General features: G+C 39.7%; 1 protein-coding gene across 6 annotated transcripts in view; it reads right to left on the bottom strand.

The window, feature by feature from the left end:
* Window positions 1-15,023, bottom strand: part of ARHGEF9 (Cdc42 guanine nucleotide exchange factor 9) — a 324,866-nt gene that overhangs the window by 253,672 nt on the left and 56,171 nt on the right. For 5 of the 6 annotated variants that reach the window (XM_045537711.1, XM_045537715.1, XM_045537712.1 and 2 more), the window contains one exon: window positions 13,323-13,417. In XM_045537711.1, coding sequence (XP_045393667.1) covers window positions 13,323-13,417 — 95 coding nt within the window. Of the gene's footprint in view, window positions 1-13,322; window positions 13,418-14,217; window positions 14,294-15,023 lie in introns of those variants that run through there. The other variant, XM_045537716.1, reaches the window with a different exon arrangement.

Raw genomic sequence — 15,023 nt, 5'->3', positions numbered from 1 at the left:
TATTTAAAAAAACTCACAAAAACAACCTAAATATTTTTAGGTTTATATATAAGAATGTATACATGCACACACACACACGCATGGCATCTGATGGCTCAGAGACTGAGTTAACATGCTTATGTGTGAACCAAAGTTCCTTAAAATGTAAAGAATATTGATTATAATATTTTTGTTCCCAGCTATAAAGGGAATACAAAATCTGACCCAATTTACAATCCTGAATCCTGTTCACACAATGTCTCCCCCTATCTCTGAGTTCATGGATACAAAGAGCTAGGGAAAGATTTGTGCAGAAACTTCAGAGGCCACTATATTTATTTATATTTTCCCTTACATGATTATTCTCCAGTAAGTGTATGAGGACTCAACTTGTGATACCATGTGCCCTACTCCTTCACATTTCCTGGTGTTGGTTGAGGGAAGGTTGAGATTTCTTTTTCTGTTCAGGCAGTTAGCTCTTTCCTCAGATAATGCTGAGAAAGAAGAATATCTGAACCTGTACACTGTGGAGCCAATTCCAGTAGGCTTGGGCTAAAGGTAAAAAAATTCCAGTCTTATGAAACAAAAGAAACCAAAACAATAAAGAAAGGAAAGGAAAAAAAGTTTCTAAAGTTTTGGGCAACATTGTATTTCAGATACATGGTTTGCTGTGACAATTATAGTAGAGTCAATTAAAGATACTCGTATGTGATAAAAAGGAGAGAGATAAATAGATCAAGAAAATAATAGAATATAAGAGAGAAGCAAGAATGGATGAAGGAAGTTAGAGTTAAATTAGAAACATCAACATAAGCTCATGATTTTGAAAGGTTTCCATCATACATTCCCCACTGGTTAGGTCTGAGCAGGGGAACTGGGTGGCAAGAGGTCACAGGTGGAGTGTGGTGGGGTGGGGAGACTTATATTTCCCTGTGCACACTTCTGTACCTATTTATACTTCATACTACATGCACGTTTTCCCTATTAAAAATGAATCAACAACACTAATGTTAAAGGCCCACACTATGTTATAGAAATAGCTCAAGCAGTCTCTAATGACCTAATTACTAATAATGCCAATGAAAATAATCCAATGTATTAATACATCCCTAGCTAGCACCAAGACCCTGGGCCACTGGTCTGTTCTGAAATCAATGGTACCAAGAATTCTTGGAAGGGAGCAGGTACCAGATTTGGAGTAAAGATAAATGAAAATGTACCTGGGACATCTTTCTTTGTCAGAAAGAAAATACAAGGAATAATAACCATTACCATGTCATTAAATACTTACTATGGTCTAGATACTAAGTGTTTTATATGAATTAACTGATTTAGTCCCCATAGAAACTATATAAAGTAGGTATTATTAACAACCCTGTTTTACAGAAAAGGAAACTGAAGCAAAGAGCCATTTGCTCAAGTTCACAATCCTTTCAGAAATGTCTAGTCCACTTTTTAAAAGGACAATTAATCCAGCTTGAAAGGGGCTCCCACTGCTCTAACGGTGATAAGTTAAAAAGAAAACAGCTAAAATAAGTCCATGAGAAGAGTTTTTTAATCCACAAGAATATTTAAAAGTGGTGGTTGGGGAGAAAACAATGGTGGAGTGGAGGTAACCTCTTGGGTTCCTGCTCCCAGAGAGGGAGCCATAGATTTCGGTCTGCTACATGAGTGGATTGTGCTGCCACAAGAACAGTGTTGCGAATCGACAGAGAATCAGTGTGGGATACAAAAAGCAGGAAAAAGAAAAGGTGAGTGGGAAATAAGGTCTCGAAATCTGGAGAGTGCGAGACAAACAATAGAGAGCAGAGAGTGGGACCACTGTGCCTGCCTCACCAGCGAGTGAGGTGGCATCAGTCCCACAGGAGAATGTCTTGCTTCCCCACTGACCTCCACACCCACTCAGACAGGGATTTGCCTGAAATCAGTGTAAAATGACCACGGGAGACACGGGGCTCTGTGGAGAGGAGACATTAGCAGGAAGCATCTTGAACTCCCCGAGCTCTGTGCCAGGACTGCACTGGACAGGGGAGAGACTGGTCTGGGCTATCGCTGGAGGCAGTTAGGAGACAGGTAAATTGCCTCTACCACTCAGCAGGTCTAGATCGATGGAGGTGAACACTAAATAGAGGACTCTAACCTGGAAACTGCCACAGGCTAATAGGCCCACTCAGGGTGAATCAGAAAGAATGAAAGCTCCTGCTGGACAGGCATGAGATTGTGGGAGGGCAACATAAAAGAGACAAGGGGGCATCTTGATGACTCAGGCCCCTCCAACCAGGCACCTGCCAACCTCTGAATTTTCACCCCCAGTGCTAGTGCTCTGCGGGCTGGCAGTTGCCATTTTTGGGGTCCACAACCCAGCCACTGCGGTGTGATATGGTGATGGGTGGCTCCCTTCCCCCAGCCTGGGGACTCCCGCAACGAGCTCTGCCCTTACATGACCTATGGTCAACTAGCCGCACCCATTGTGATGTGTGAACTCTGAGTGCTTCCCCAGTTGTGAGAGACTAGCACCCGAGTCTTGTAGGCGCTGGGGTGGGGGAGGTTATTGCCCATGGGACTTGCAGGTGCTGGGGCACTGGGGTGCTGAGCAGATGGTGGCACCAGCCCCTTCCCCCAACCAGCATCTTTTACACCAAAAGTGGTAGGCGCCACCTCTAGAGGTAGAGACAGACAAGAAAAACCACTCTCTCTTCAACTAGTGTGAATCCACGGAGCCCTGGCACAGATTAAATGCTGACAGCTGAGTAACTTTACTCTTCAGAATGGATTTGATCATCCAGTCGGATCAAAACCCTGGGGCTGGACTCTTGCTTCCAGCTGGCTGCCAACAGTGGGATCCGCAACCAGGGAACAAAAACCCTGGCAAGAGGCCAAAACAGGCTCTCCAAGTAACCCCTCCCACCAGGAGCAGCCCCCAACTGTGGTAGAAGAACCATGAACAACACATAAGTGGCTCCCCCTAGTGAATGAGGAAGTAAGAATAGAAGCGCACACATCCAGGCTGTTAGGCAGCAGCTGCGAACTGCCTTGCCCCTACAGCATCTACTGGAACAGAGCCTGCACGTGGCGTGTTAATTTCCAAACAAAAACTGAAAGGTGGGAAGCAACCATTGATCCAGATAGGAAGGGCTCAGTGAAAGAACTCTGGAAGTATGAAGAATCAAATGGAAAATACACCCCCAAAGAGGAACACCAGTTCTCTAGCAATGGACATTAACCAAATTCAGAACACTAAAATGATAGAAGAATAATTTCAAACATGGATCATAAGAAAACTTAATGGTATGCAAGAAAAAATGGATAACCAACACAAAGAAACCACAAAAAAATCCAGGACTTGGAAGAAAAGGTTACTAAAGAAATCAAAATATTAAAGAAAAATCAAACCTAACTCCTGGAAATGAAGAATTTATTCAGGGAACTATAAAACACAGTGGAAAGCCTCAAGAGCAGGGTAGATCAAACAGAAGAAAGAATCTCAGAGATTGAAGATAACACCTTCCAATTAAATAAGTCAGTCACAGAGATAGAGCAAAGAAAAAAGAGAAAAGACAAAGCCTGCAAGAAATGTGGGATTATGTGAAGAAGCCTAACATGAGAGTTATGGGCATTCCTGAAGGTGAAGAAGATAATACGCAAAGGTTGGATAAGCAATTTGAAGATACAATAGGGGGAAATTTCCCAGGCCTTGCTAAAAATCTATATATCCAGGTACAAGAAACCCAGAAGACCCCTGGGAGATTCATTGCAAATAGGAAGACACCACGTCATGCAGTCATGAGACTGACCAAAATAGCCACTGAAGAGACCCTTCTTTAAGCTGTAAGGTGAAAGAAACAAGCAACATACAAAGGAAAGCCCACCCAAATAATGCCAGATTTCTGAACTGAAATCTTACAAGCAAGAAGAGACTGGGGCCCAATTCTCACTCTTCTCAAACAGAATAATTCCCAGCCTAGAATCTTGTACCCAGAAAAGCTAAGTTTTGTATACAAAGAAGAAATTAAGACGTTCTCAGATAAACAAAGATTGAGGGAATTCACCAAGACAAGACCAGCCCTCCAAGAAGACTCAAAACAGAGTCACACACGGATCAGTGCAATAAACACTCACGAATGTAAAACCACTCAAAAGCTAAAGATCAAACACCAGATACCACAATGGCTCAAGGGAGAAAACATAGCAATGAAGTTCTACCCAACAGAATGAACAGTAATCTGCCCCACCTATCGGTTCTCTCAATAAATGTGAAAGGCTTGAACTCCCCACTCAAGAGACATACGCTGGCCCAATGGATAAAAATATACAAGCCAAGTATGTGCTGTCTCCAGGAAACTCATCTAATCTGCAAAGATGCATTTAGACTGAAAAAAAGGGATGGAAATCAATATTTAAAGCAAACAGAAGCCAAAAGAAGGCTGGTGTGGCGGTTCTAATTTCAGATAACTTAGTTTTTAAATCAACAAAAGTAATGAGAGACAAAGATGGTCACTATATAATGGTGAAGGGTACAGTTCAACAAGAAGACATAACTATACTTAATATGTATGCATCCAACTTAGGTGCGCCCAGATTTATAAAGGAAACCCTACTTGAACTAAATCAAACAATAAACAGCAACACCATAATAGCCAGAGGCTTCAACACCCCGCTGACAGCACAGGACAGATCTTCCAAACAGAAAATAAACAAAGAAATAATGGAGTTAAACAGAACGCTAGAACAAATGGGCCTGACTGACATTTATAGAACATTCTATGCACAATCCACTGAATATAAATTCTTCTCATCAGCTCATGGGATATTCTCTAAGATTGACCATATCCTAGGACATAAAGCATGTCTTAAAAATTAAAAAAAATAGAAATTATACCATGCATCTTCTCAGATCACAGTGGAATAAAAGTAGAAATCAACCCTAACAGAAATCCTCATTTCTACTCAAAGTCGTGGAAGCTAAAAAACCTTTTCCTGAATGATTATTTTATAAATGAGGAAATCAAAATGGAAATCAAAAGATTCTTTGAACTAAATGACAAAGGAGACACAAGTTACCAAAATCTGTGGGATACAGCTAAAGCAGTCCTGAGAGGAAGTTTAATTCCATAAATGCCTATATCCAAAAGACAGAAAGTTCACAAATAGACAACCTAATGAATCGACTCAAAGAGCAGGAGAAAGAAGAACAGACCAACCTCAAACCCAGCAGAAGAAGTGAAATTAATGAGATCAAATCAGAACTAAATGAAATTGACAATAAGAAAACTATGCAGGAGATTAATAAAACAAAAAGTTGGTTCTTTGAAAAGATAAATAAAATTGACACGCCTTTGGCTAGACTAAGAGCAGGAAAGAAGAATCTCTAATAAGCTCCATCAGGAACATGAAAGGAAAAATTACAACTGATGCCACAGAGATACAAGGTATCATCTGTGAATTCAACAAAATGCTTTATGTACACAACCTGGAAAATGTGGAGATAATGGACAAATGTTTAGAAACACACAGCCTCCCTAGGATCAACCAGGAAGAAATAGGATTCCTGAACAGACCAATATCAAGAACTGAAATCTAAACAGCAATAAAAAACCTTCCCAAAAAGAAAAGCCCCGGACCAGATGGTTTCACACCCTAATTTTACCACAACTACAAAGAAGAACTGGTGCTTATCCTACAAAAGTTATTCCACAACGAGAAGGACAGAATCCTCCCCAACACGTTTTATGGAGCCAACAGAACTCTGATACCAAAATCATGAAAGAATGCAACAAAAAATTAAACTACAGACCAATATCCCTTATGAATGTAGATGTAAAAATTCTCAATAAAATCCTAGCAAACAGAATTCTGGTGCTTATAAAGAAAATAATCGATCACGACCAAGTGGGCTTCATCCCAGAGATGCAGGGATGGTTCAACATACACAAATCTATATATGTAATTCAACACATAAATGGAAGCAAAAACAAAGATGATATGATCCTCTCAATAGATGCAGAAAAAGCATTTGACAAAATTCAACACCCTTTTATGATAAGAACGATTAAGATATAGGCATAGACAGGGCCTACCTAAAATTGATACAAGCCAAAAATGACAAACCCACAGCCAACATCATATTGAATGGGGAAAAGTTGAAAGCATCCCCACTTAAAACTGGAACCAGACAAGGTTGCCCACTGTCCCCACTGCTATTCAACATAGTGCTGCAAGTCCTTGCGAGACCTATCAGGCAAGAGAGCAGAATCAAGGGTGCCCAAATGGCGACAGAAGAGATCAAACTCTCACTGATATCATATTATATCTAGAAATCCCCAAGGATTCAACCAAGAGACTCCTGGAATTGATAAATGAATTCAGTAAAGTCTCAGGAAACAGAATCAATGCACACAAATCAGAGGCATTCATATATGCCAGTAATAGTCAAACTGAGAACCAAATCAAAGACTCAGTACCCTTCACAACAGTAACAAAGAAAATAAAGTACCTAGGAATATATTTACCTAAGGAGGTAAAAGACCTCCACAGGGAGAACTATGAAACACCGAGGAAGGAAATTGCAGAGCACGTAAATAGGTGGAAAACCATACCATGCTCATGGACCGGAAGAATCAGCATTGTTAAAATGTCTATACTACCAAAGTGATCTACAGATTCCATGCAATCCCTATTAAATTACCAACATCATTTTTTACAGATATAGAAAAAATAATTTTACACTTTGTATGGAACCAGAGAAGACCCTGTTTAGCAAAAGCAATTTTAGGCAACAAGAACAAAACGGGAGGTATTAATTTACCAGACTTCAAACTATACTACAATGCCATGGTTATTTAATCAGCTTGGTACAGCTGTTCTTGAGAACGCAATAACAGGACACAGACCAGTGGAACAGAATTGAGAATCCAGATATAAAACTATCCTCATATAGCCATGTAATCTTTGACAAAGTAGAGAAAAACATACACTTGGGAAAAGAATCCTTATTCAATAAATGGTACTGAGAAAACTGGATAGCCACATGTAGAAGACTGAAACAGGATCCACACCTTCCACCTCTCACAAAAATCAAATCACAGTGGATAACAGACTTAAACCTAAGGTGTGAAACTATTAAAATTCTAGAAGAAAATGTTGGAAAAGCTCGTATAGGCATTGGCCTAGGCAAAGAATTTATGAAGAAGACCCCAAAGGCAATCACAGCAACAACAAAAATAAATAAATGTGACCTGATTAAATTAAAAAGCTTCTGCACAGCCAAACAGACTGTCACGAGAGCAACCAGACAACCTACAGACTGGGAAAAAATTTGTGCACACTATATATCCAATAAAGGCCTAGATAACTAGAATCTATATAGAACTCATGAAAATCAGAAAGAAAAAATCAAACAACCCTATCAAAATGTGGCCAAAGGACATGAACAGAAACTTTTCAAAAGAAGACAGAATAATGGCCAATAAACTTTTGAAAAAATGCTCAACATCTCTAATCGTCAAGGAAATGCAAATCAAAACCACAACGAGATATCATTTATTTCCAGTGAGAATGGCCTTTATCAAAAAGTCCCAAAACAACAAATGTTGGGATGTATGCGGAGAGATAGGAACACTCATACACTGCTGGTGGGACTGCAAACTAGGGCAAACTCTGTTCAAACCAATATGGAGATACCTTAAACAGATACAAGTAGATCTACCATTTTATACAGCAATCCCATTACTGGGCATCTACCCAAAAGAACAAAAGACATTCTATAAAAAAGACATCTGCACTCGAATGTTTATAGCAGCACAGTTCACAATTGCAAAGATGTGGAAACAACCCAAGTGCCCATCAATACATGAGTGGATTAATAAAATGTGGCATATATATACTATGGAGTACTATTCAGCTATAAGAAACAATGGTGATATAGCATCTCTTGTATTTTCCTGGATAGAGCTGGAACCCATTCTACTAAGTGAAGTATCCCAAGAATGGAAAAACAAGCACCACATGTACTCACCATCAAATTGGTTTTAACTGATCAACACCTAAGAGCACATATAAGAATAACATTCATCGGGCATTGGACAGATGGGAGGGAGAACGAGGGATGGGTATATACATACATAATGAGTGTCATCTGGGGGGTGGACACGCTTGAAGCTCTGACTCAGGTGGGAGGGGGGGAAAAGGGCAATATATGTTATGTAAACATTTGTACCCCCATAATATGCTGAAATAAAAAAAAAAGATCAAATGAGTTTCATCCCAGGGATGTCAGGATGGTTCAACATATGTAAATCAATAAATGTGATTCACCACAAAAAGAGAATCAAAAACAAAGACCATATCATCATTTCAATCAATGCAGAAAAAGCATCCAATAAAATCCAGCACCCTTTCTTGTTAAAAAAAACCCCTCAATGAACTAGGCATCGAAGAAACGTTCCTCAAAATTATAAAAGTCATATTGACAAACCCACAGGCAGCATAATAGTGTATGGAGAAAATTTGAAAGCATTTACCTTAAGAACTGGAGCAAGACAAGGGTACCCACTGTCACTACTTTTATTTAACTTAGTACTGGAAGTCCTAGCCAGAGCAATCAGAAAGAGAAAGAAATAAAGATTATTCAAATTGGGAAAGAAGATGTCAAACTATTCCTGCTTGCTGATGATATGATCTTGTATCTACACAATCCCAAAGACTCCACCAAAAGACTCCTACAACTGATAAATAAATTCAGCAAAATATCAGGTTGCAAAATCAATGGATACAAATCAGTAGAATTTCTACATTCTAATAACAGTCAAGCTGAAAGTCAAATCAAAGACTCAATACATTCACAATAGCTACAAAGAAAATACAATACTTAGCACTATACTGAACTACAGAGGTGAAAGATCTCTACATGGGAACTATGAAACAATGATGGAAGAAATCATAGATGACACAAACAAATGGAAAAACACCTCATGCTAATGGCTTGGTAGAATCAACATTGTTAAAATGTCTATACTGCCCAAAGTGATTTACAGATTCAATGCAATCTCCATCAAAATACCAATATCATATGTTACAAATCTAGAAAAATTAATTCTATGCTTCAATTGTAACCAAAAAAATAGCACAAATAGCCAATGGAATCTTAAAAAGAATAAATCTGGAAGCATCACATTACCAGGTTTTATTATACTGCAAGGCTACAGTAACCCAAACAGCATGTTACTAGTTGAAACGTAGAGACATAGACCAGTGGAAGAGAAGAGAGAACCCAGATATAAAACCATCTCCCTACAACCAACTGATCTTCAACAAAGCAGACAAAAACATGCAATGGCAAAAGGAAACACTATTCAGTAAATGGTGCTGGAAAAACTGGATAGCCACATTCAGAAGAGTGAAACAGGACCCCTATCTATCACCATATACAATAATTAATTCAAGATGGATAGGAGACTTAAATGTAAAGCATGATACCATAAAAATTCTAGAATAAAATAGAGGAAAAACTCTTATAGACATGGGCATAGGCAAAAAATTTGTGACTAAGACCCCTAGGCAGCAGCAGCAAAAATAAATAAATGGGGCTTGATTAAGTTAAAAGCTTCTGCATAGCAAAGGAAATGATCAACACAGTAAATAGACAATTACAGAATAGGAGAAAATATTTGCAAAGTATATATCTGATTAAGGGCTAATATCCAGAATCTACAAAGAACTCAGACAAATCAGCAAGAAAAAAACAAACAACCCCATTAAAAAGTGGGCAAAAGAAGATAGACAAATGACCAACAAACATATGAAGAAATGCTTGACATCCCTAATCATCAGGGAAATGCAAATTAAAACCACAATGAAATGCCACTTTACCCCTGTCAGAGTAGCCATTATTAAAAAGTCAAAAAACAATAGATGCTGGCATGGACACAGTGAGAAAAAAATGCTTGTACACTGTTGGCGGGATGGCAAATTAGTACAACCTCTGTGGAAAACAGTATAGAGATTCTTTAAAGAAATAAATGTAGACTTACCATTCAACCCAGCAATTCTACTAAATCCTACTACTTGGTATGTACCCAATGGGAAAGAAGTCATTTTAGCAAAAAAACACCTACACTCAAAAGTTTATTGCAGCACAATTCAACTTAAGTGCTCATCAATTCATGAGTGGATTAAGAAAATGTGACACACACACACACACACACACACACACACACACACACATATACATTTATATATCATAGAGTAATACTCAGCCATAAAAAGGAATAAAATAGTGTCTTTTGCAGCAACTTGGATGGAACTGGAGACCACTATCCTAAGTGAAGTACATCCGGAATGGAAAAGCAAACATCACATGTACTCTCTAATAACTGGGAGCTAAATGATGGACACACACAGGCACAAAGAGAGGTAAAGGACATTCGAAAACAAAAAGAGTGGAGGGTGGGAGTGGGTGAGGAGTAAAAACTTACCTGTTGGGTACAATGAACACTATTCTGTTGATGGGCACACTAAAAGCCCTGACTTAAGCCTTATACAAGGTAATCCATGCAACAAAAACATTTGAACTCCTTTAATATTTTGAAATAAAATAAATAAATTTTAAAAAAGCAAGAAAAAGAAGAACTGATGGAATACCAAAACCAGTAGCATTCTTCCCTCAGAGTGCTGGGGGTCTGGGTGTTGGTCTTGCCTCCACAGTGTCCTCACCAGAGCTTCCTAACTTGGTAAGGTGGGGCCACTGTCACAGAAGGTTTTCCTGGCTGAGATCATCTGCTGATGCCCCGCCTGCCAAGACCAGCCAAGCTGGGGCCTGAGAAAAGGCAGCAAATGATAGGGGTGATGGAAACAGAATATAGCTAGATCTATATGCTTTAAGACCTACTACACATATCCTGCCATCTTCCCCAAGTGAAGATATGGAATAAGTATCAGGTCATGGGGCTTGGGGCCACAAGAAGGTCCACCGTTACTGTAATATCAACTTGCTTTTTCACCTTGAGAAAATCCTTTATTTTCTGTCAGCTTCATTTCCTCATTTGAAAAATGGAGATAACATAGTATTCTCAGGGCAGCTGTGAGAATTAAATGGTATCACATGTATAAAAGCGTTCTCTTTTCTGTAATATATGCACACATGTAAGGAGCAGCTTCTTTTGCCTCTTAGCACTGTTAATAAGAGACTAGCTTGAACTGCTCCCAGGGGACAGGGAGAGGGGGTCTTTCCTGGTTATGTAGTACTTGTCATCTGCCTGGGCTACCTCTCTCTGTTCTGCCTATTTCATCCCTTCCCATCCTTCAAAGCCCAGCTCAAATTCCACCTTCTCTAAGAAGTCTTGAATAGTGCAGCCTACCACATAGCTAAGACTCTTTGTTTTAACTTATCTTGGATTATTCCCTTGAAAAACTGTTTTGCTCCCAAACATTCTGTATTATCGATGGTTATGAAAGAGCAGAAATATAGGTCCTTCCTCCTGATTTGGACTCATAGAGGGTTCAGGTCCTGGCTCTACCACAGGCAAGTTATATCCCCTCTTTGAGCCTCAGAGGTTTAATCTATAAAATGGAGATGGTAATAATTGACAGCACTACCATGAGGTCAAATGAAACACTGGATTTGAAAGCATTTTGTAAAATGCCACAGAGATGTAAGCTATTATTATTACTATCATAGGAGGTCCAAGGGTTGATCAGAGCTGCAAAAACTGTTTAAGCATTTCAACAGTCCTTGAATGACAGGGAGCTTTCCAAGGCTTTCCTAGTGACTCTGATCATTCCTCTAAACCACTGAGCCTGGATAATTTACCTTGCTGGACCCACCTCCCTGGATTTCACCTCTTGGGGTCTTACAAATGTTGGCTTCCCCAGGGAAAAGGCCTTATCACAAATGACTAATTGTTGTCATACAATTAAAATTTTATGAGGATATATACATTTCTGATTAGGAGGAAGCTGATCATTTGCTCTCTGAGTAAAAAGAGGCCCAGCATAGAGACCTGGTTGAAATGAAAACAGATGTTCACACCTGCCTGTTGGTGCCCTGTGTCTCAGGAGGAATGGACCAACCTGTGTCTGTGCTGAGGAAACCAAGTGAGGGAAGGCTGATAAGAGGGCAATTGAGCAGGAGCCAGTGAACAAGAGAAAACAACTCCACTTTTAATACGTGCCTCACTTTGCAACTCACAAACTAAAAAACAAAAACCAACCCCCCAACACCTCAACTTCATGATATTAATATATCGCTCTGGCCAAGAATCTCTAAGTAGTGGCTGTCATAAAACAGGCCTAAACTGCTGTGACTAGAAGCCTATTTCTGAGTGTGAATATTCAAATTGGAGGGTGGTGGTAGTGAAAGCTAAGCCAGTAGGCCAGATATCTCTGAGAGTTGCATTCTCACCTGTCATTGCTCACCAGGGTTTAGCCACAGAGCTGTAGCCTTATATGTCCAAACACACTTGCTCCCAGATAAACTATGCATAAATGTAGACCCACCAGAAGGCATACATCTATACACATCCTCAAGAAAAAGATGTAAATGGACAGGCCCATGGACCCACACATATTTCACAAAAGCACCAGATGTCAAAACATCCAAAGATACACTCAGACAAAAGGGTATACATACAAACACAGGCATAAACAAGCAGAGAGTTAAGTTAAAAAAATATATTGTATTCCTGCTCAGGGACTTCCACACATGCACCAAAGAAGTACTTTAACAAGCATGTAATGGGCAAAAATGCATAGATAGGCATATATGGACAGAGATGCATGTGCATAGAGATATAGCAAGAAAGCTACACTTACAAAAGTCCATATAAGTGCCCAGTGGACATGGATGTAAAGACACAGACATAAAGAAGACAGACTACTAACCCTGAACTCCTAAGCACCAGCTTTTATATCTGCATTTATGAAACAACTTCTCCAAAGTAATGCCCATAAATATGTAATGCCCATCTTCAGTTAGCTCTGAAGATGATCATGAACCCTAAGGATGTAATAAAAGCAAACCAAAGTACTCAGGTTTTAAAATCTCATAGCTCTTCCATGTGCCATAGCAAAGGCAGCCAAAGACAACAGCAGCAGCAAGGAAGCAACCTGCATGAAAACCATAAAAGTCTTTGATTTATCTCATGTAAATATTAACTCATGGAAAAGGTTAATGCTCACAACTTTCATGTAGTCATAAAATAGCTCAGAAACCCATTTTAATATTGCTTCTATTCAACATGCTGGAAGCTCCAACCACATGCAATATGTCCAGAAAAATGGAAGCTTAGAGGACATAAAGGGTGCTGGAAGCCTGGCAAGTTCCAAAGGAACTAAGAAAGTGGTCTTACTTCACTAACTGGCTTGTTTCCCGGTCCTTGGTGCTTCCAGTATCCACCAATATTCTTGCGAGTTTCTAGTGTCTTGGAGGCCTGGTCCAAGTTACCTGTGGTGAGAGAATACTCTTTAGGCTAAGTCCAGACCCCAGCTCCTTGAGGAGAGGCTTGGCTGCTGGTCACCCTAGTCGACCTTTCAGAACCCCCAGGACTGGGGTGGGTGGGGCATGGAAGGGAAGGGTATACTCATGTAAGGCCAGCAATAGAGAAAAAGAGGGATGAAATTAGTTGAGATGAAATCCAAACCAGTATCTAAAGTACCCTTCACCTTCTTACGTTGTTCAGGGAATGTCTTGGGAAAAGAAAAACCCCAGGCTCCTGTCTAAAATTACAAAGTAAGAATTTCAGGTCTAGACAATTCTCTAGTACTTGAAGTCTTAGATTACATGGACAGCCTGGTTAATTAAAACACACAAACATTGTGAAAACCTTGTTTCTACCAATAGCTCTAATTTTTTGTCCCTCCCAACACTTCCCAGGAGCAATATAAACAGTTCTAAATTTCCATCCCTTTCTGTAACCCACCTGTTAAGAGGAAATGTGAACAATGAATGTGTTCAAAAACCAGGGAGTAGGAGGAAAAACCAAGGATATATCTAATCAGACCCAATTAATTAGTGAAATCTGTGTTCTCAGAACAGCCAAACAGCACTGCCTCCATTTCCAAGATGAGGATACTAAGGCTCACAGAAGGGAAATGATGGGAACTGACTACACACAAGCACACACAGAAACTCAGCAACAGAACTTAGGTCTCCTGACACCTGGCTCAGTTATCAAATGTAGCTAAATGGTACCATTACCATAGAAATACTCAAATAAAGGGTAAAAATACATCAGTTCTTCTTACCTGCTCTGTAACTGGTGTGTTGGTTAATATTGCTTCCAACTTCCCCAGGGTCATTCAATCCAGTGGTGTTAGGTTGTTCTAGCTGTACCCTAAAACATCCTAGATCAACACCAACCCAGAACCACCCCTACTGGGAGGGACAAGGCCTCACTGGAAAATAATCTGAATGCCGCTGCCAAAATAGGCTTCTGAGTCAGCCTAGCCTCAAGTGGTTTGAGCAGAGCCTAGCCAACATGTGAGGTGACATGTGTGTGGGTATGCCTGCAGTGGGACTGTTTCTGGGATTCTGATTCTTTCTAGTAGAATACTCCCCCATTTCTTTTAGAAAGTAAATCTTGAATCCTAATATTGGCATCAACAGATATTTACAGACCCTCAACTATGTAAGGGGCCTGGATAGGTATAAGACATATTCCTATCTCTAAGTGGCTTATTGTTATTGCTATTATCATTTGCATCTAGTTGTATAGCACCTCAGAGCTTATCAAGCACCTTCATGTTTATTAGCCTTTTTGAGCCTTAAAGCATCACCTGTGAGGTCCAAATTATTACCCCAAGGTTACAGATAAGAAAACTGGGGCTCAAAGAGGTAAAGTGACTTATTCCAGGTCACATAGGTAGTAAGAGTCAGAGCCAAGATTCAAATACAAACATGTTTGACTTCAAAACTGTTGCCCTTCCAGAATACCAAGCTGTCAAAAGGCAAACTCCAATGACCTTCCAGTTTTGCTCAGTAAATATTTGTTGAATGAGCAAGTGAATGAGTGAATGAATGAATAATGAGAAGAAGCAACTCATGTACTAGG

The sequence above is a fragment of the Lemur catta genome, chromosome X, assembly GCF_020740605.2.
Source record: "Lemur catta isolate mLemCat1 chromosome X, mLemCat1.pri, whole genome shotgun sequence".
NCBI lineage: Eukaryota > Metazoa > Chordata > Mammalia > Primates > Lemuridae > Lemur > Lemur catta.
This window is presented reverse-complemented; position numbering and strand designations above follow the sequence as displayed.